The 20285-nt window shown below is 40.7% G+C and overlaps 1 protein-coding gene across 10 annotated transcripts in view; it reads left to right on the top strand.

The window, feature by feature from the left end:
- ANKRD26 (ankyrin repeat domain containing 26) overlaps positions 1-20285 on the top strand; it is a 54845-nt gene that overhangs the window by 27985 nt on the left and 6575 nt on the right. For 6 of the 10 annotated variants that reach the window (XM_074539953.1, XM_074539952.1, XM_074539949.1 and 3 more), the window contains 14 exons: positions 217-363; positions 1517-2470; positions 3882-4034; positions 4994-5169; positions 5369-5462; positions 6567-6641; positions 7795-7929; positions 8843-8955; positions 9988-10129; positions 10712-10993; positions 11709-11944; positions 12696-12942; positions 17638-17683; positions 18764-20248. In XM_074539953.1, coding sequence (XP_074396054.1) covers positions 217-363; positions 1517-2470; positions 3882-4034; positions 4994-5169; positions 5369-5462; positions 6567-6641; positions 7795-7929; positions 8843-8955; positions 9988-10129; positions 10712-10993; positions 11709-11944; positions 12696-12942; positions 17638-17683; positions 18764-18885 — 2922 coding nt within the window. In that variant the 3' untranslated portion in view covers positions 18886-20248. Of the gene's footprint in view, positions 1-216; positions 364-1516; positions 2471-3881; positions 4035-4993; positions 5170-5368; positions 5463-6566; positions 6642-7794; positions 7930-8842; positions 8956-9987; positions 10130-10711; positions 10994-11708; positions 11945-12695; positions 12943-17637; positions 17684-18763; positions 20249-20285 lie in introns of those variants that run through there. The other 4 variants (XR_012580104.1, XR_012580103.1, XR_012580102.1 and 1 more) reach the window with 1 other exon arrangement.

The raw sequence follows: 20285 nt of genomic DNA, 5'->3' as shown, positions 1-20285 counted from the left end.
CTTTGAGTTACTTTTCAAAATTATTACAAAATAATAATTAAAATAACTAAATTATTCTGTATTTCTTCTTAATTTTCAGAATAAAATTAAAATTTATTAATGGATTATTGTAACTCTGGAAAGTAAAAATATTTAAAAGAATAAAAGGGAGAGTGGAACAATATTGCTAGCTTTGATTTTTCTGAAAGTGCAGGTTATTTAATTGTATTATTGTAGGTTGAAGACGAGCGTGATGAAACACAGAGGCAGCTCTCTCAGGAAAAGAGTGCCAGAGCCCTGCAAGAAGGCATTTTGAACAACCACCTTTGGAGACAAAAGGAACTAGAAGAAGAGACAAGAAAAACTATAGGAAAAAGTTCAGATGTAAGGAGATTTTTTTTTTTCTAATTAATTCAATTTCACCATGTTTGTTCTAAAGTTATAATAAAGTTTATAACTTTTTTCTGCTTCTTGATGGATTATTTACAGTGTGATTTTATTGTGCAAACACATCTTCTGTTTTCCCTTATGTCTTTAAAAGTTTTGGGAAGCAGTATCAGTGCTGTATGTGCAAGTAGAAAGCTAAAAGAAAACATTATTTACACTATTTTTTAAACTGTCTTGTTTTTATTTCCTTGACATGTTATTACCACTTTTTAAGGTTTCTAGCAGTGAAACACTTAGCTACCTACATCCAGACTGGCCGGGAAGGAAGTTGACACTCTCTGTTCCCATTACTTGGGGTTTTTTAAATTATTTATTCCCTTATCAAGCTTGAAGTATGAAGTTCTGTTCCACCTCCACATATTAAAGTTTTATGAAGGAAGATCAGCAATAAAACTCTTAATACCAGTTAAAATAATTTAAGGAGAATAAGCAATCATGGACAAAAAAAAAAAAAAAAGAAATCTTGAAAAGTTTAATGAATTTACTAAGAATGTGAAATTCTTGGAAGAATTATTTGTTCTTGGCTGTACTGCCCAATAAATATAGGGTGAATGTGTTTACATGGAAAATAATTTGTATAATAAACAGGCACTGTACAAGACTCTTGCATTCCACAGATGGTTCAGCTGTATAGCAAACTTTCAGTAATGCCAAAAAAAGTGTCAAGAAGACATTTAAAAAGGAAAATACCCGTTTTAGCCTGGTAAGCAGAGATTTTATCAGATCAGTAACACAGCTAAATTAATCTAAAAGGGAATATTTTAAAGGCATGCACACATAAGAAAGCAATGTTATTTTATAACGTTTATACCTGAAATATTTGAAATAATTTTATTATTTAGTTGCTGGTTTACAGAAAAAAAGGCATTATGTATTTGGCTTGTATATTTATGGATGTGTTACACCTTCATTCTATGCCTGCTTTGGACACATGCACTGGTTCATAGAGTAGCTTGTCTTATCTGAAATTTCATTCTCATCTTTGCAGTCATGTTGCAGTGTTAGAAACATTAAAATGCAGTTTAATGCTGAAGTGGTTTTTTACATTTATTTCCCTCCTGGATATTTATTCATATTCTCTGTCTTTCAGGAATCCGACACTGAGAGAGAAAAGGATCTGTTGTACAAAAATCAGTTACTGCAAGATGAGATTGCCATGCTAAGACTAGAACTTGATCAAATAAGACTTAGGCACCAGGAGGAAGAAGGAAAATATTTAGAGGAAAATGAGACCTTGAAAGAAAAAAATGAAGATCTCAAAAAAGAACTTAAGCTGAATGAGGAAGCCTTAACGCAGACGGTTTTTCAGTACAACGGACAGCTGAACTTACTAAAGACAGAGTCTGCAATGCTAACTTCCAAACTTGAGCAGACAAAAGAAAGCAAAGACAGGCTAGAGACAGAAATTGAATCCTTTCGTTCCCGCTTGAACACGACTGTTCAGGAGCTTGAACGTCAGCAGGCATCGAGAGGCGACGTTGAGCGGGCGTTTCAGCGAGACCGCGATGAATGGCTTCGCCTGCAAGACAAGCTCCATCACGACCTCGCAGATGTGCGAGAAGCCAACAAGAGCTTGTCCCAGCAGCTGAGTAAAGCTGAAAGCAAAGCTAATAGTCTAGAAAATGAGCTTCACCAGTTAAGACAGACGCTCAGAGAGAAAGCATTGCTTTTAGAAATGACACAAAAAGAATTAAGTCAAAGCCAGTGTCAGGCAAAGGAATATGATCATGCTCGACAGCTTGAAAAAGACCAAGTAAACAAACTTATAATAAAGCAGGAATCCATGCAGGAGCGATTGGCCCAGCTCCAGAGTGAAAACCTTTTGCTCCGTCAGCAGCTGGAAGATCTGCAGAACAAGGGGATCATCAAAGAAAAAGTAGTTACTGATGTGCAAGATCGGTTTAATGATATTTTCAACAAACTCAGAGCTGATACTGAAAAGCAAGTTTACCTAGTGGAAGAGAGAAACAAGGAATTAAATGCCAAATGTATTGATTTAAGAGAACAAGTCTTCAAATATGAGACTGACAAAATAGAAAGAGAGGTAAAATACAGACTTAAAGCAATTTAAAGTTTTCCAGTTCTTGAAATTATTTTGTGTTTCTAAAGTGTATCAGATATAAGCCATATGCATTGGACCAAATAATGATGATTTGTTCTGGTTTGTTTGTCTTGAAACTGGAAGGGTTTGGTAAATGGGGTGTTGCTGCTCCGATCTGAGCAGAGAGCAGAAAAAAGGTATCCAAGTCTGCTTTGATCAAGAAAGGTGATTTTTCTCTAGAACTTCTTCTCTTTTCTATAGTCCATTTTTTGCCTTGTAAAATTGGTTTAGGTATTTGATGAATTTTTTTTTCAGTATTGCACTGGTGACACATGTAAGTGATGTAAAAGGAAGAATGATCTAATATATGACAGTTGAGAAATGAAAATGCAGATGAGGGAATTGTGTGAGATGGACTTATATTGAGTTCCTACAGAGGAAAAACATTGCTTCTCCCTAAGTTGCTATTGAAATTGAGGAGTATTTTAGTGTCCAGGTATTTATGAATATTCTGGGGGCTCTAAGGGGTCTGCCTAGAGACTGCATCAATATCTATATTTCCAGGAGTAGGTAGGGTACTCTGTGATAGACTGTTCTGGCCAATTTCAGGTAGAGCAATGACTTAAAAAGTGCCTTACCCATTTTGTTTAATCTCCCTTACTTTCTAGAAAATAGGAACTAATAAAAGTCAGTATTTAGACACATTGGTGTATGGTTTGTTGCCTTTAATTATTTAAACAGTGGTTTAAAATTACACTTCCTTCTTCCTAACAAGTCCAGAATCTTTGAGTGAGAAAAATACAGGCGTGTGTGAGATAACTGCTTTACTCTTCATTTATCAGTTACTGTAAGGTGTGTGTGGGGAGAGAACTCCAGCAATACTATCAGTCATTTTAATCTGTGAATTGCTGTGTATTCTTCATACCAAAACGAGTTCCCTCTGAAAATCTGTCTACTAGATCTATCTAAAGAACTTTTAGATATAGGTATTCATTTAATTATATTTGTAAAATGTAGGAATAGAACAAAGAATGATGTGATATCAAGTCCTGGCTTTGGTCAACAATATAGTATCTGCAGTCAGATTATGGCTCTTGCATCACAACAAATTTGTTTGGATTGTGTTAGTAAAATTCCCATGATTGCAGTGTGTGCTTATGCGTGGTTTCAAGAAGAACAATATCTGGATCTTTTATGTATTAGGAAACAAAAATCCCCATGAACAGCTGCTGACAGTTTGGGGGTGCTCAGCTGAGAAGATGGAAAGATGATTGTCTGTGCACATGCCTGCTGGTGACAATTTCACTTGAGTTCAATCCAAAGACAAGTCTAACTCTATAGTGAAATAAGTTAAAGTAAAGGCATTTTTCATGTTCTTACAACTTTATTGATGCTCATTTAATTGTTTCATTAGGGCATGGTCAGACAGCTGCAGCAGGAGCTTGCTGATGCTCTTAAAAAGCAGTCGATGTCAGAAGCTTCACTCGAAGTTACCGCACGCTACCGCAGTGACCTGGAGGAAGACAAGCTGCGCCTGCAAAAGGAATTGGAAAAGGCCAAAACCAAGGTACATAATGTCTGTAATTATATGAATAAATCTAATGGTGGCTGTTAAAAGTAGGATTGGATGTCATCCTAAAACCCCAGGAAAAAATTAAACAGGATAGATTTAATGATGTGGGAATCAATTGCATTGTTTTATCAACTTGGTGTCCATGTCTTTGACATGCGGACATTATGCCCTAACTTGGACAAATTGTTTTTTTGCAAAGGTGCTTTTCACAATAAATTCGTGTCTGTATTTATGCCTTGTTACCTTTGGTTTAGCCAAGCAGATTGTCTGATTTCTGAATTCCTACAATATTCAGTAGAAATATTGGACTGCTGTATTTGGACATTCTTATGCTCTTGCTTTCCCCTTGCCCCCACTCCCCCACCCTGCCCTGCCCCTAGGTAACATGTCAAATTTTGAATGCTTTTGTACTTATTCTGCATTTTTCCCCTTTGGCCCTGCTATAATTTGCCATCCTTAAGTGGTTTTCTTGCAACGGAAGTGTAAGCTCTTTCTGAGTTAGGGACTACCTTTCACAGTGTTTTTCCAAGGTGTAGACGTAGAGAGGCCTTGGAGTTCTGAAAGGAAAATAATTTAAAATCTGATCCTTATGAGGGACTTGTGAAGTCACTACAGACAGATAAACTTTTTGATTCATGCTTTCACAGAGAAGCAAATGAGTGACTACAGAGAGCATCCTTAGTCCCCAAAAGGGTCAGGGCAGCAGTGTCAGTGCTTAGAGCTGTGCTCTTGGAAATCTGTGGAGGGATGGGAGAGGCCACTGTAGAAGATTAGGAAGTAACACAGCTTGTGTTCATTTGCTAGTAGAAGCTTTGAAGGTACTTGAGATGATCACAGTTCTTTGGGCAGTGGGCATGGGCAGATATCTGCAGCAGGTGAGTCCTTGGGCAGCAGCTGACTGCCCTGTATAAAAGCTCACCTCATGACTGTGGAATCTTTCTGTCATTTTACAGCTGCGGGAGATGGAAGAAAAGTATCTTCAGTCTGAGCATTGTGTTCGTGACTTGAAGGCTGCCTTGGATGGTAAGGAAAGAGAAGCAACAGCCTCTGCCCAGAAACTGCAGGACCAGCTTTTGGCATCTTCTGAGACTAACACTACTATAAAACAACTGGAAGAACACGTGCAACAGTAAGAGAACACAGTGGGGCGAGGTATCTGTCACTTGCAGAGATTGGCTGGAAACCACAGCAAAGATAGGTAGCCTTGTTGTGTCACAGCAATTTATGAAGATTATGAAGAATGTTCTTCTTTTTTATTATTTTGCAGTGTTCTTTGGGAATTGGTGCTCTGGCAGATTTTTATAATAAGACCTGTATTTTTTTTTAAGCCTTGAAATTGAAAACACCAAATTGGAAGCCACTGTCCAGCAACAAAGCAATAGGATTGAAGCCCTGCAGAGAGATCTGCAAGCCTCTGCCTCAGTAAGCTGATCATAAATTTCTCTTTTGGTGTCTCCTGAGCCTAGTTACCTATTTCTGTGGGGAAATTTTATGGTGAGGTTTTCCTGGAGTGCCAAGGGGAGCTCAGTGCCTGCTTTTTCTGAATAGAGGCTGCTCAGAAAGCAGCCTGCTCTACTTTCCAACCATCCAGCTTTGAAAATTTTTCCATGCTATAGCAAGTCAAACATAAGACTCAAAAAGATAAGGATTTGACAGCAATATCTGGTGTAACTATTGTCTGCTTTAGGCCCTTTGTAACATCAGATGCTGCTTTGGGGACTGCAATGTGTTGCATTTAAGGTATTCATCAGGTTTACTGGTAGAAATTCCACAGGGTATATTGATGCCATGCCCTTTATGCCAGAGATCTGACTGACATCATCACACTGAAACAAAAATTACATGTCTCAGAGCTTTTGCTGTGCAGAATTGCTTTTTCTTTGGCTACTTGCTGTGTGTCTGTTCTCATGAAACAGTGGACTGCTTGTGGTATCTGCAAAACTCAGTTCAAGCCTTGGACTTCACCACAGCTTCTACAGAGTGTTTAATTTTAGCTTTGATAAGGTGCTAACATCTGTGGCCTGAATTAAGAGATTTTTTTTTTTATTGTTATTGTTGTTTTTTGTATTGTAGCCACTGAACTAGGGTTCTTGTTACGACTGTAGTTATCAATTACAGCTGAAGGTATTTTGAAAATCTTTACATGTGATAGTCAAACTTTGTGATGTACTGATACTGTGACTACCAGTGGGAAAGCAGTAACAAATCTTTCCACTTTGATTAATAGGGCATGATTTTGAAGTGTACTGGGGATGAGAAAAGCTACTCCTGCCAGTTTTCACTGAATATTCTTTATACCCCACATGGTCTTTTCTCTCTCACTCTCTGCATCAAATGCCAGAGGTGATGATTGCTAACAATTTTACAGTGGCATCAAACTAAGGCCATTCTGATCATTGTTGCTGGGTGTAAATAGTGTAGGAATAAAGAGGTTAAGAGGTTTTGTGTAATACTTTTGTCAGTGAGGTGTAACTTCAATCTAGAAAGTGATAGTGTGCCTTCTTGCTTCTTGTAATGCTTCTGTAGGTTCATAACCGCCTGGAAGACTTGATAATGAGCTTACAGACAGCACAGGCAGCTGCAGAGGACCACCAAAAGCAGGTACATGATGGGCTTCTGTGAACGACTGTTTCAGTCTTTGAATTTTTTTGTGTATAGGTAATTGATGAAAAGATCATGTGGGTTGTGTAAGCACACAGCTGTTAAATGTCCTGGTTTTAGGGCAAGGCACCCTCAAGGGAAAAGACTGTAAATTTCCTCATTTTCCTACTGCCGTGTTTTATATGTGTTGTGGTGTGCAAGATAGTTGTGTTCATCAGTGTCATTTATGTGATGAATTCCCTTCCCCATGCCACCTGCAGGGAGTGAGCCAGTGGCTGTGAAGTGCTTAGCTGCCTACCAGAGTTAAGCCATAGCAGATGACTGATAGAGTGGGTGTTGTGGACAGCATGGGGATGTGTGGTTGAAAGCTGAGAGAGGAGAGCAGACTTTACAGATTCATATTTTCTTTGTAAGTTTGTCAGAGCTTGTCTTGAGGCCATGTTAGTTTTTGTCGTGAGACTCCAGTGTTTTACCTCCTCTGTGAGGACTTGTGAAAGTCATGCACCCTAAGGATTTTTTTTTTACCTGAGACTTTGTGTTAAGTGTTTTGTCACTTTCTGTAGCCAGTAAGCATCTCTTGTTTTTTCCTTTTTTGCTTTTGTAATTTTCTTTTTTTTTTTTTACTTAAAAAAAAGAAAAAAGCCTCTAGTCAACTTCTAATCTTTATACTTGAACTGAATGAGCAAGTTGTGTTCAACTCAAATGCATCTGTTAGGCAAATCTTTGTGCCTTTAGATAGAACTATCAATGCCACTGTCAATTTCAGAATGTTTTCTTGCTGTGAGGAGATATACAGCTGTCACAGAAGCCATGAGGGTAGGCTATACTCTGTGGTGGGCACTAGAAAAGAGTGCATTAGAAAATATGTAATGAACTCTGGAGAACCTTTGGAAGAAAGCTACAGGGTGATTTTGTGTGTGTGTTTGTTATTCCTCAAAGTTCACCTCATCTAACCACCCCTACAGCATTCATTCTTTTTACCATCTTCAGTTTCTCTTCTTGGTTATGTTTCCCAAGCTGTGTTCTACATCCCACATTAACATAAACCATAGACATGGGAAGGAGAGAGTTTCCATTTAAGTTACAGCTTTCTGTTCCAGTGTGTTCTTTACGGTCACCTTAGTTTCTTCTTCTGCTATTGTTGTTTTTACAGGTACAAAAGCAGAATCTGCTGGCTCTGACATCAAAGGACTTGCAGAACATGTGGGAAGAGCAGTTTAAGTCAAGATCTAACCTTGAAGAGCGTGTTGCTCAACTTGACAGGGAAAAGGCAGACCTCTTTGAACAGGTAAATCTAGAAAATTCTCTAGAGACCTAAGCCAGTACCTGAGAGTACCACATTAACCTTTTGGTCGAGTTCTTAGGTAAAGAGCATTTTTTTATTACCCCTGCCATTTGGGCTCTGGATATGTCGTGATTTGTGGATCATCCAGGAGGCAAATGAAAGTTATCTGGGTATCTTGTGTAAGTTTTGCAGTGATTCTCTTTGAAAGAGTTCCCAGTATGGTTTGCCTCAGTTGAACACATCAAGCAGGGCTTCAGTTCCCCAGGTCTTTCTTGGATTCCTTCTGGCTATCTTCTGACCCCTTGTTTTCTGGGCAGGGTTGAAGTATTTCATTTTTCCAGTGCAGTGCAGGGAGTAGCAACAGCGTGTTTTCAGGGTAGTGGACGTTTAAAATCCTTGCAGAAAAACATAGTGAAGGAATTCTGGGGGAATGAACTAGTGCTTGGGAAATCAGAAGTGACTGACAGTTGCAATGGGGCAGTCGTTCCCTCTTTGTCTGTAGAGGAATAAAGGAAGTAAAAAGCAACTAGCACATAAGTGGCCACAAAGAAGGGGTGGAAGGGAATAGTTTATTGAAAAAAATTCCCAAAGATCAAATTCCTCTGCCTGCTTATCAATAAAGATTCTGTAAAAGCTTTAGATTAGTTTGTATTCTCCCATAATAAGCATACCTAAATAATCCTTACTATGAGTTGAGAACTCTTAGAAGTAGTCCAGCATCTTCTCCACCTTTGTTTCAGTGGAGGCTTCTATTTTTGTTCTTCGATATTGGCCCGGTTTGCTGTGAAACCTAACGTGTAACTGGGCTAATGGGAATGGACTGCAGCTTCTCCATGGAGAATGCTAGAGACACATATTGCACATAGCTGTTGTTTTTACATTTTGTGTATGTTGTGTGTCTTTTCTGTTTTGGAAGTGTGAGAGTGAAAGAAAGAAAGTGAAGAAACTGATAGAGTTAAAACGCCCAGTTGAACTCCGTCTGGACCAAGAAATGAGACGAAATGTAGAATTGCAGAAAGACTTAAAGAGGTATGGCTTTTCCATCTGGTGGAGAGATATCCCTGAATAGAAGTGCAGTTTTAGTGAACTGTAATGTAAGAATATTGGAATAATTAGCAATATAGCCGGACAGGACGTGCCTGAGCTTGTCTGGTCCTTGCTGCTTGACCAAATAGTGGCAGCTGTGGTGGTTTCACCCCAGAGACACCTTTGGCTGGGTGGATGCTGCAGCTGGGCACCTGGAGACAAGTCCAGGCATGCAGGAGCTCTGGTTTACCTCTGACAGAGAAGCTTTAAGGCAATGGTGAAGGAAAGGAGTTGGTTCTGATGGAGGGTTTCAATCCAGAGCTTTGTTCTGGCCCACGGGCCTCTGAATCCAGCAACAGCTCCAATAGAACTCCCAAACCGTGTGGTTGCTGGCTCTTTTAACCCTGGGCAGAGGGGGAGGGAAGGGGTAGAGATCCCACCAACCAGGTACATGATAGGAGGTCTCACGGGACAAAGGACACCTGGATGGCCCAATGTGCCCCCAGGGGTAGATGGCATCTTTTGAATTCTGCCAATCACTCCATGCCCATCTGGAATACCAGGATTTTCAGACAGTACTTGGCAGGGGACAAGGGAGGGGGAAGGAGAGGTGCCTGACACACCTGGCAGGGAATTGTCATGGGAGGAGCCCGAGGTTATGAGGTAAATCCTGAAATCACAATGCAACATAAGAATAGGTACACATACTCTGCAAGCAAACTGAAGTCTTGTGTTAGTTCCTGCAAGGTACCTCTGTGCATGAGCCTATACTTACAGCTGCAAGAAGAATTGCCAATCCAGGTGGCTCTGCAGTTCTCTGGGGGTGGGGAACATAGTCTTCAATTCATCTTCTCAGCTGAAATTTGGATGTGCCAGATGATTTGTGGCACAGGAAGACCAGGTTTTTATCAATTCCTGGTACTTTCAAGTATGTTATAGATGAAGAAAGCTATTTCTGCATGCCTTACTGGAGAGCATATAAGCAAGTTGCTTATTCCTGTGTTTTGTTGTTTCCTGAACTGATTTGCTGTTTAGGTTGAAGAGACTTCTCAGTAGAGCTACGAAGAAAATAAAGGTGTATGAGGAGAGAGAAATGGAGTCACAGCTTAAGTTGAAGGGAGAAATGAAGAGTAGATACTCTGAAATGGTCAGTGAAGTTGATAGATTGAGAACAAAGGTGAGCTCTGCTTAATTTGACTTTTGTTTGGTTGTGGTGTTACTACTTTTCAACCCTGTGTGAAGCTTTGCCAGTTTTTCTTGTCATGTTGATGATTTGCTTTCCTTGGCTGTATTTTTGATTTGATTGGTCTCTCTCTATGGTTTTTCTACAGTTAGAGAAGCAGGTGACTATTAACTAATACTGATGTAGTTCAGTATGGGTAAAGATGCAATCCTAAAGTGCAAAGCAGCATCTGCACTGGCACCAGAAGGGCAGACTGTCATGCAGAGGAAGGGCAGGCCAAGAGTGGCGGCAAGGCTGGCAGGGTCCATGACCTCATGGGCCAAGGAGCCATTCCACAGGCACTCACCAAGAAGAACAGGACAGGGCAGGGTCAGCCAAGAGTGCAGATCCTCAGGGAGGGCCTTAGGGATCGGCAGTTCTGCTGTCCTACCAGGATTTCATGTCCATGGGTGAGGGTCGGGGCTGAATGTGCAGATGATAAATAGTCTCCATGGACAACCCCTTTAGCAATTTTAACAGAATTCACTGCCTTTAGTTGCCTCTGAGTTTCTTTTTTTTTTTTTCCCCTACATACAGGTTGCTGAACTTTCCCAGCAGCTGGACATGGAATCTAAAAAAAGCATGCAGCTAGAAGCCCAAAACCGGGATTTGCGAGAAGAGCTGTCTGCCCTGCATGGGAACTGTGAAAAACTGGAGAAGAGCAAATGCCAGCTGAAAGAAGAAGTGGCAAAACTCCAACATCACTTAGAGACTAACATGGTGGAGCACAGCCAAATAGAGCAGTATAAAAGAGAGGTTGATGAACGAGCAGGCCAAGAAATAAGACAAAAACTGCAAGAAGTCAATCTGTTTTTGCAAGTGAGTGACTTTCTGACGTGTGTCTGTAGGCACTCTGTACAGACTTTGGTTGTGGTCACCATCTTTTAGTGTTTTGCTTTGGGTGCCTGATTCTGTGTGTCAGTGCTGTACTTGTGTCTGTGCCAAAGGGCAGTGGGAGAAGGGGATATGGCTGGGCAGGAGTGTTCTTATCACCATAAGAGCAATGTCCCTGAAGGCAGGTCCCTGAATCAAAAGCTTGCCCAAGGTAGGTTTCCTTTTTGCAGTGCTTGGGCTGTCTCTGTCCACTGGTCTGCTCCTTCTCACTGTTCATGTTTGAAGAGGTGTTGCACCTTCCAGCTGTCACAGCCAGACCTACAGGTCCAGTTTTTTCCTTGTACAAGGGAGAGTGCTCAGAAAACAAGTGACTGAAGTTGCAGGTGTGGAGATGGGGAAGGAGGTGAGGCACCCTGCTGAGGTCTTTGAGGAATCCTGTTTCCATGCCCTGTCCTACAGAGATAATACCCTTTCATTAGTAGCTTTGAACAGTGGTGCTGATTTGGGCTTCATCCTGAGTGAAAAGAATTTTTTACCCTGGTGGTAGCTCCAGGGTTCTGCCTTGACTGCTGATGGTAATGAAGAGGCACAGCTGCCTCTGTGAGCCAGGCTGGGCCCATGATCTTGGGTACATGCAACTGACAGGTGGGGAGAGTTCTCTTGGTCTTTGTGGTGGTTGAACGTGCACTGTCTCTTTCAGGCACAGGCAGCCTCCCAGGACAGACTAGAACACATCAGAGCAAGTCATCATGCTTCTCTGAGAAACCAGCTAAAAGACAGAATTAGAGATCTTGAATGTGAATTGGACAAGATAAAAAATACTCAACAAGAGAGTACTTTTCCAAAAGAATGTGTACAGGCAGAAGTGGAAAAGTACAAGGAGCTGTATCTGGAGGAAGTGAAAACTAGACGATCCTTAGCAAAGAAGCTGGAAAGGTAAGTCTATGCTTTCTTTGGACTGGTAATAAGAGCTTCCTTTTTCCTCATGCATATTTCTTGTTAATTTCTCTTCTGCACCTGGCCAGCATTGAAAGCCTATGATGACATGTTTGTGGGAAAAATACCTTAAGACCCTTCCCATTTCGCAGGCCTTAATTTCTCTAGTGTTTCAACAGGAACACAACTGATCATAGCATGAATAGGATACTTTTCAAGTTGATGTTGTTTTAACTGGCAGCTTTGTTTGCCAGTTTCTATAATCTCATCCTCTGTACAACAGAAAAAATTAATTTCATGTCCTTTATTGTTTGAATAAGAGTAGGCCTCTCAGAGAACAGTTCTGTGAGAGTTCTCAGAGAACTTCTGTTCTGTGAAGGAAATATAGGAATTACCTTTTTTGGCTTCTGTTTAAGCAGTGGCTCTGAGCTTTGAGCTTTCCTTGGGAAGGGGGTCAGCCCAGAGTTGTTGCAGAGGTGATGTACCTTCCAGAAGAAGCTCTGTGAACACTTGGCTTTCACAGAAGGCTTTGAAGCCCTCATGCTGAGCACTCCTAAGCGTTGGTGACGCTGCTCCTTGCACCGAGTGTGATGTCCTAGGAACAGGCCCTCCAAACAAGCTCAGGTCAAATGATGTGCTGCTTTGGAGGCTCTTCATCTCAGAAGTCAAATAATAGTTGAGGACCCGGAGAGTAACTTTGGGCCAGTGTTGCTACTGAAGGTGACTGTTTGTGTGCTTGCAAATGTTTCAGAGCCAATGAGAGACTTGAGGAAGCCAATGCGAAGCTCCTCCGGGAGCGCCATAAAAGCAAATCGTTAATCACAAGCAGCATTGTCAGCGGAGGTCTGGCTGCAACTCCAGTTCTGTATTCAACTGCACTGGGACAGCTTGGCAACAATTTGGGACTGAGCAGAAGTCTCAGTCTAGGAGGAAGCTTCCTCACCCCAGCTGAGAACACATTATCCTCGAGAAACAGGGTTGCAGCCTTTGTGGCCAAGGTAAGCATTCTGAAATACTCCTCAACTCCTGCTGAAGAGTAGTCATATGCAAGGTTCTCCCTTTTAGCCTGAAGTTAGAATCCATTTATTGGTCCATGCCATATTGTATAATAGACCAAAGCAACTGCTAATCCTCAGAACAGTGCACAGCTGTATGTTGTAAGGCTGAAGACTTTTGGCCATCAGGGTTGTAAAAAATTTCAAGAGGGTAAAGGCCATAAAATATTTAAGTCAAAGCAGTGAACTGCGCCATGACATTCTTTTACAAGAGAAACTGTGACAAGGAGTACTGTGGTATAGGGAGCTCCCAGCTAAGCTCATCCTGAAATTCCTGTGTATGGTTTGGCCAACCTGTTTAAAGTGGCTAACATCACGTTGAGTGACAAATCCAATCAGACATCTCTGAGACACTTTTTTCTTCTTCCTTGATCTTCACTCCAGCAGTTTCTTCACAGAACTTGCATTAGTATGTTACTACCAACAAAAGGATGCTTCAAAAGTAGGATGATATGAATGGGATGGCATAACTTTGCTCTCACACTTCATTGCAGAATACATACTATGCATAGGAGACATTTGTTCTTGTAGTTCTGCCATGTGTTGTTCTATGAAATGGTAAAATTACCTGCTCTTTGGCAAGTCTTCACAGCTTTCTTATTTTACATCAATGCTGCAACCTCTGCAATGCCTCTGGTCTAAGTATGCCATGTAATTAGCAGCCCCTGTGATACCATATCCCTCACAGAAGGCTGAAGATTATGCCATGGAAACCCCACACCAATAGTTGTAATCAGTGAGAGACTCACTTAACATGGCCAAGTTTCTCTGTTGAGATACTGTATTCTGCTGTCAAGGGAATGTGACAAGTATTTCTTCACTTTTAAGTCCATCTCAGTTTGATGGTCCCCCCTCATTGGAAAGAACCCATTTAAACCATGTGTCTACACAGAGCACCTGTTCTACAAAAGCAAGCCAAGACAACAGATGGGACCAAAGCAGCATTGGAAATGTGTAGCTGTGGCAGTTACAGAGATGGACTTGCCTGTGTAGCTGTGAACACTCTTTTGAGGGCAGAGGTGGACAGACATTACTGGAAGCACTCATGAAGTCGTTCATACTGTATCATCTGCAGGGGCTGTTCTGCATACAAGCACTAGAAAGGAAGGAAAATACAGGGACTCACTGTGAAAGGGAAATAAAGAGGAGACCAGGAGGGTAGGGAGCACAGAACAAAAGAGGGAAAGAAAGGACAAGGAGATGGAAACAAGGCATTAAAAAAAGGCAAAAGAGGAAAGCATTCCTCTTGTTGGCAAAAAAAAAGCTGCCCTAGGTTACAAGGAAAAGCTTAACAAAGTTGTGGCTTTTTTGGAGAAGAATGAGGAAAACAGTTAGTGAAGGGAAAGAAAGTGGAAGTACTCAGTGCTTCTTAAAACTCAGTTACAACAAGTGTTCAGGTAGTGCTTTCCATTTTCATTTTCCAGAACACATTGGAACTCTCTGAGAATCTCAAAGCTTTGTCAATATCAAGATAGACACCTTCACGGGTTTCTGCCTTCCCCTAAGTAGGGAAATTTATTTACAGAAATTAAACATTTCATCAGGCTATTTCGTGGATCACTGTTTTATACAGCTGCTAATAAATACAGATGTATAGTTCAAACTGCTATACAGGCCTTTTCAATGTTTTTTGAAAAATGCTTCCAAATCCACTTGTGAAAAATATTTGAGCTGATTCCAAGACAAGTCTGCATTAGATCTGAGAGTGGTGAGATGGTTCCCTCTGTGTCCTGACTGCAAGAGCACCCATAGAGTTTCTTTCCTGAGCATGTGTGTCTCACAGCTTTGAGCATATTCTCAAGGAAGTTGTTGAACAATTATATATGACATTTCCCCAGTCTTCAATTACTGATGTCCAGTATTTTCTTCTTAATTTGGGGGCTTTCTTTTATACTAACATTTTTCCTTCCTAGTGCAGTTTTGTTGATAGGACTTAGTCCCCTGAAGTTCTCTCTGCTCTTGATCACAACCTATGGTTGTTGTCACCAGAGGAGCTGAGGATAATTTACTCTCACTATACACAGTTTGTCTTCTTAGGATTCCCTTTGAGCTCTAATATTGTATCAAATTCTGAAGTTTTTCTCCCTTGAATAAAGGTAAGACAAGCAACTGCTATACCCATAGAAAACATACCTATTTCTTACCATTTCCACCGGTTCTTTTAAGAGAAAGATGGAAATCTCAGCATGCCGGATTTCTCTCAATGAAAGCAAAAGGGTGGTGTCTGGGACTCAGATTTCCTGCTGTGAATTTATCTGCCTTCATTCTAAATTGAGCTGCACATTCTATTGTGATAAGTCTTCCTGAAATCATCAATTAGGGAACAACTGAGACTGTCATGGCACCACCTGTAGCCTCAAGTACCTCAGTGTTCAGTGTGTTCAGGGAAGTCTTAAAACTTGGTCTTCCCTCTCTGAGTCATAAATAGGAAGTACTGTTAGTGGTCTGTGTACCAGAATTTGGAAATGTAGTGCATAGCCCAAGGCAGAGAATGTCTGACTACTTGCTGCAAGTATTGCAAGAAGGTTTTGGGACACGAGGCCACTTGTTATACTTACTAACTGTCAAGCTTCCATCCTAACAGCTGTGCCAAAGGCTGCTGCAAATGAATGTGGGTGTGTAGAAAAGAATAGTGAACTCTGCTAGCTGCAACCAGTGTGAATTGGTGGATTTATGAAACCAGCTTCCCTACATGATGTGAGAAAGGGAATGTCAGCTCCCTACGCTCTCTCTCAACTTTTGTTCCTTTTCTGGCTTCATTTTCCAAATGCCTCCTTGTATTTTTAGTGGTCTTTCTGTTGTGAGATTTTTTCCTTGCCTCATGTACATGTAGGCCTTGTTCTTGTGTCTCACTGAAGACCTTTGAACTTCAGGCTGTTTTTCTTTCTTCAGATCCTTAATCAAAAATCTTTTCTCTCTTCTTTGCAGCCAGATATATGACAAGGTTTGTAGCCTGTACTATTTAACCTTGGGTGCTATTGCAAATGTTTTGTCTATTTATGCTGCTGGGTTTGATTCAAACTTACTGAGGCATTCACATTGGCCTAAAGCTGGGGACACTTTGAACTTGCTGGTTTCTCTTGAGTAAAAGAGTGACTCCTGCCCAGTAGTTCTGTGCTTTTTGTCTTTGTGAAGTTATGGCTTCTGTGGTAGCTCAGCTTCTGTAAGATGGCACTGTATGTATGGATTTCACCTCTGCTGATGGAACTTGGTTAAACTAGAGGAGAAGGCTCTTTAGTGCCCTTGCCTGTTCTGACAGTCAGGAAGTTCTGGGTAGCAATAGCAGTTGTGTGTGCAGTAGCAGTGCTGCTGTGAAGTTGAGTTCCTAGACCCTGACTATCATCTCATGGAGTCTTGGAAGATCCAACTTACTCTGTGCTCAAGAAGCCCCATAGGTAAGTAGTAAGTCAACATCACCTCCTGAAACAGAATTACTGAGATGGTGACTGCTGCAAGTGACCCAGTATGTTACTGCCTGAAGAGCTAAGCAGTGAGACAGACACCGACTTGAGGAACAGTGGAATTTACTATAATGTAAAACTGCATTGAATTCTGGAAGGATATGCTAAGCTAAGCAAAGCATATAATCATTAGCAAATAATTATAAAGGACAAGCTAAGTAATGCTCCTAATGAATACTACAAAAGATTGCCTTTAATAATAAAGAAAGATACATCACCAATTACTCCAGTACTTTGCTATAAAATAAGTCTGAGACACCTCAGCTGTCAGGGAAAAGTGTCAGTGAAGGACTGGAGAACTGAGGTAACTGGGAACTCCTGTGGTGCATCCACCTTGAAGGCCACCAGGCTCCCCCAGCTTTGCTGTGAAAATAGCCCAAATTTATACTGTTAAACAAACAAGCTGACATAATGTGTAATTTCATTCACCTGTTGGCTTTCTCCCAAAGCCTGGCCAGGGCTCAAGGAGGAATCAAGTCTTAGATCTTGTACCCCCTTAGGGGGTTAGGCCAGATGAGTTTCTAGAAGCGGAAAGGTAAATACATGTTCTGCCAGTAAATGTACACATATAACAATAGTTTGTTAATGAGCACATATATATATATATATATATAGATAACATTTGGTTGGAAGGTTCATCTAAGGTCAACTTTGCCTCCAGGTCTATTGTTGAGGCCTCATTAGGGCCTGTTGTTCAGTCCTTGGTACTTCATGACTTTTCCAGAGGGGGCAGGAGGACAGTGGAGACATTGTCAGTCCTTGAAGGTGTATTTTCATTCAACGGCCTTTTTCCTTCCTTTTCAGAGAAATCCATGTGTTTGCTTTATTTCCACACTTGAAAAAAAATTGCAGCTTGGAGGCAGTTGGATTTTTGGTAGCACTGAGAAGAGTTTGGCTCCATCTCTGTTACTCCAGCCCCGGTAGTTAATACACACAGACAGGGTCACCTGAGCTTTGTCTGTTCCATGAAAGAAACAGTCACAGCTCTCTCAGCCTTTCCACATAGCTCATGTGGCCTTCAGCATCTTCTTGGCCATCACAGGCCATCATCTCCATTTGGGATGATATTTTTAGGTTTAATCATGTTGTCCATGGAGTTTAAGAATGTTTTAGAAGTTTTAGCAGTTACATTTGGGTCATATTATGTCTTAATTATATTTTTGATGTATAATTCTAGGTACGACAGGAACTGGATGAAAAAATCACTAAGGAACTGAAAGAAGGTAATGTGTCATTCCATTTAGAGGGTTATTAAGGAAAAAGGTGTCTATTTCTAACAGCTTTCAAGCCATTATTTTCAACTTCTGCTAAGCACAGAGATTTTTTTTTTCTGCAAGCTCTCCAGTTTAGACTTGAATGTGAAAAATTCCTGCTTTCCAAAACATTGCATATAATGTTATGCACTTGCCTTGGAGTGCATAACATAACATGCACAAGCAAAAAGAAAATTCATCCACTGCTCCACTCAGAAACACTGAGCTTAGGATGAAGCTGCTACTCACTAGAGTTAATCTCCAGCAAAAACATCAAAGAAGCCCCCAGATTTTTATAGATCTTTATAGACTGCAGCCATCCCTTTCTTCCCTGTACATGGATTGCATTCAGTACTAAACCATACCCTACATATTCTCTGCTCTTAGATCTTGATTTTTTTTTTTTTGCTATGATTCATGGCTTGTCTTTGTAGCTTAGGTGTTGCAGTCTTGTTTTGAATAATTAAGAAGAACTTGATCAGGGATAAAAGACAACATTTCTTTAGGAAGAGATGGTTCAGTAGTGTTTAGGCAAACATGAGTTCAATGCTTGCAACATGGAGCCTAAAACACACTCTGTAACTTGAGGCCAGGCATCCAAAGAGGAAATCCACTTGCTTCATGATGGCTGGTCCTCCAGAGTCACTGCTTTGCAGGGACTGCAGCTGTGCAGTTGTAGTGTTGCAATCAAGCACAGCTCTGAACGTTTAAGGAAAGCAAAGACTTCAGGTTGAAGAGCTCTGCAGGGGCTCCATTAAGCAGCCCTGTTAAAGGCCACTGGAGTCGTGTGGAGTCCCACAAGATGTTCAGGGTGTAGCCTGTGGAATGTCTGTCAGTAGCTTTAGTAATGCTGTTGACTGATAAGCACATGTGCACAAAATGTGTTTCTTCCTTTGTGCCCAGCTCTTCCCTTATTAGGTGTCCTTGGAAATTTTAAAGTCTTGTTCAGATTTGCAGACTATCAAGTAATGTCAAATCTTCTTTCAGTGCCTTATTTCTCCATGTCTGCTGCAGAAGTAACATAAGGAATCTTGTCTCTTTTCCCCTCAGCCACTGCTGAACTTGAAACTGGAAGTGCTGGATCTTCCAAAAACCTTAATGTGGACCAGGATCCCCTTTCCAGAGCAATAGAGGAGTACCGTGATGTTTTAACCAAAAATTACATGATTTGAATGAAGTGCTGTGGAAAGGCTCTGAACACTTTGCTTTTATAGAAAGCACATTTATGGTTTCCTTTCTCCCCAGTTCAGAAGTGAAAATTTGTTCATTGCAGACTGAATACAAACTCTGTTAAGTGGATGTCAAGCACAGTGCACCCATCTGTTGGGTTTTTTCTGCATAGCTGATTTCTTTTGCACTCACAGTAAGAACCACATCTGTTTTTTTCTGACCAGGAGATTGACTGATCTGGATTCTTGAGCTTGACAAAACTGTCAGAAATGTTTCCCCTTACAGTAGTTTCATTATGTTGCATTATTTGTGTTCTCTGTTTTAACAAAAGCATTCCCTTTGTTCTGTTTATTCCTTTCACTCAATGTGTTTGTAAGTTCTCCAGTGTTATTTCGGTGCTTAGGACATCATTTGATGTTCTTTGAGCCCAGTGCTTCAATCCTGATGCAGTACTAAGTTCTGCTAATTAACTTATAGTGGTGGTCAAGCTGGAGAAAAGGGCACTTTACATTGTTGTCACTTTATGCAACATAAGTTTAAAATGACTGTGAGTGTGTAGTAGTGCCAAGACTTGTTTTATGGTCTTTTGGTATTTTTATTTTGTATCACAGAATGAGTGAGGTTGGAAGGGACCTCTGGAGGCTATTTTTTTTAGCCCTCCTGCTCCAGGAGGACCACCTTTAGTTAGTTTCCCAGATCTGTGTTGGTTTTTTAATTAAAAAATGGAGACTCCAAAGCCTCCATAGGCAACCTGGCCTCATGATGAGTCACTGTCACAATACACTTGAATATCATGAGGGGTATTCAAACTCAGTACCTCTCATGGTATTGGTGTTGATTTCTGTATGAAAAATTGCTGCAGCTTCAGACTTTTGCAGCTCTTGCTTAAACACGGTACACCTGAAAACACTTTCAGTGGGAGGGATAAAAAAGGAACATTAATATTATCAACACTCCTCAGTACTCTCCAGAACTTGTGTGATAGCATACCCAATCTTTTTGTTGCTGCCAGCAGCTAATGATGTGGTGTCTGTAGCACAGATGCGGTGGAAAATTGGTAGCAACCATATACGCAGTTTTATTTCAGAGAGTTACTGGTTTTTAATTAAGATGTGTGTTGTCATTTCCCATCTGCAAAAGCCACAGTTCTGGAAAAGTAAGAATAATTGTACTGAGATGAATCAAGACTGAAAGAATTTTAGGATTTTACCCACTATTTTGAGGACTTGAGTTAACAGATAGTGAGAAAGGCATTAAATGCTGCTGTCAACACTCTTCTTTTTTATATGAATACATTTTTGTGAAGTTATTACACTGTATTTAATTGAACTTGATATTTAATAAACTTTGCAGTCTAGAACATGGCTTTGTTTTATTGTTCCTTTTCCTTGACACTGCTTTC

The sequence above is a fragment of the Zonotrichia albicollis genome, chromosome 4 (genome assembly GCF_047830755.1).
Source record: "Zonotrichia albicollis isolate bZonAlb1 chromosome 4, bZonAlb1.hap1, whole genome shotgun sequence".
NCBI lineage: Eukaryota > Metazoa > Chordata > Aves > Passeriformes > Passerellidae > Zonotrichia > Zonotrichia albicollis.
This window is presented reverse-complemented; position numbering and strand designations above follow the sequence as displayed.